An 828-nucleotide genomic window follows, 5' to 3' on the forward strand; every position below is an offset into this window, starting at 1 on the left:
GTGACTGAATCTTGATTTTCTGCCCTGAATCCTAAGATTTCCATTACAGCTTTGTGAACCCTGACAACTGCAACCAAAACCAACACGAGTATCAGAAAACCAATGTCGTGGAGTCAATTTTTTTTAAATTCACAATCCTGCCAAGTTTCAGTTCACATTATACTCAGAATCCCTTCAAGAATATTCATGTTCTTGAAGAAGATTCCCAGAATGCTTACTGGAATCTGAAAGCTCTGTTTATTTATGAACCAAACCAACTAACTAGGTGTGATGTCACTTTGCAGTACATCAATCAATTAGGATTAAATATAGCAAGCATCCTACTTTCATTTCTTCCTTTCCTAAATTGCTACTATTTCTTTCTGAAAGGGAAACGGTTTCTTAGTACCTGTTTGCGTAATCTGGATCTGCGAGCAGATTCCCTATTGGATTGCTTCCTTCTCTGCCTCTTTAGCTCCCTTTCATCCTGAAATAACAATTTTACTAATGATCCAAAATTATACTAATAACAGGATAAAACGAAGTTATAAAACAAAACAAGACCTGTAGCCAGATCTGTGGCTGAATGGTTTCCCTTGAGCCAGCAGCAGCAAGCATTCCCCCTGAAACTGGAGCACAAGTTACCTTTCCACGAATTGCAGGAATATGAATATGAGAGAGTAGGATGAATTTTAATTTGAATTTGCTCCATACCAATATTTAAATTTGTGCCTGTGCTGGGACCACCTACAACACTTCCTGGACCTGATATTGGCACAATCGCCATTGAATGATTTGGCCCTCCATTTTGACAACCATGCATATTGTTTCCATTCTGAGATTCTTCAC

The 828-nt window shown here is 38.4% G+C and overlaps 1 protein-coding gene across 2 annotated transcripts; it reads right to left on the bottom strand.

Moving 5' to 3' along the window:
* Positions 1-351: 351 nt before the first annotated feature.
* LOC111879215 (bZIP transcription factor 16-like) lies at positions 352-828 on the bottom strand. 2 transcript variants are annotated; one of them, XM_042897840.2, is made up of 3 exons: positions 694-828; positions 544-602; positions 352-466 (listed from the first exon to the last, which is right to left on the bottom strand). In XM_042897840.2, the coding sequence occupies exons 1-3, from the start codon at positions 800-802 to the stop codon at positions 353-355; spliced, it is 282 nt and encodes a 93-aa protein (XP_042753774.2). In that variant the 5' UTR covers positions 803-828; the 3' UTR covers position 352. The 2 variants fall into 2 exon arrangements, with proteins under 2 accessions (XP_042753774.2, XP_042753773.2); XM_042897839.2 differs by having other exon boundaries at positions 544-608.

This window comes from Lactuca sativa, chromosome 8 (genome assembly GCF_002870075.4).
Source record: "Lactuca sativa cultivar Salinas chromosome 8, Lsat_Salinas_v11, whole genome shotgun sequence".
Lineage (NCBI taxonomy): Eukaryota > Viridiplantae > Streptophyta > Magnoliopsida > Asterales > Asteraceae > Lactuca > Lactuca sativa.

What these genes read in the sequence shown, in the direction of transcription:
- LOC111879215 (XM_042897839.2), bottom strand. Translation starts at nt 802, where the DNA reads ATGCATGGTTGTCAAAATGGAGGGCCAAATCATTCAATGGCGATTGTG. An exon ending in AGGCACAAATTTAAATATTG is followed by an intron (nt 609 to 693) that starts GTATGGAGCAAA and finishes CTTGTGCTCCAG; the next exon opens with TTTCAGGGGGAATGCTTGCT. An exon ending in AGCCACAGATCTGGCTACAG is followed by an intron (nt 467 to 543) that starts GTCTTGTTTTGT and finishes TTGTTATTTCAG; the next exon opens with GATGAAAGGGAGCTAAAGAG.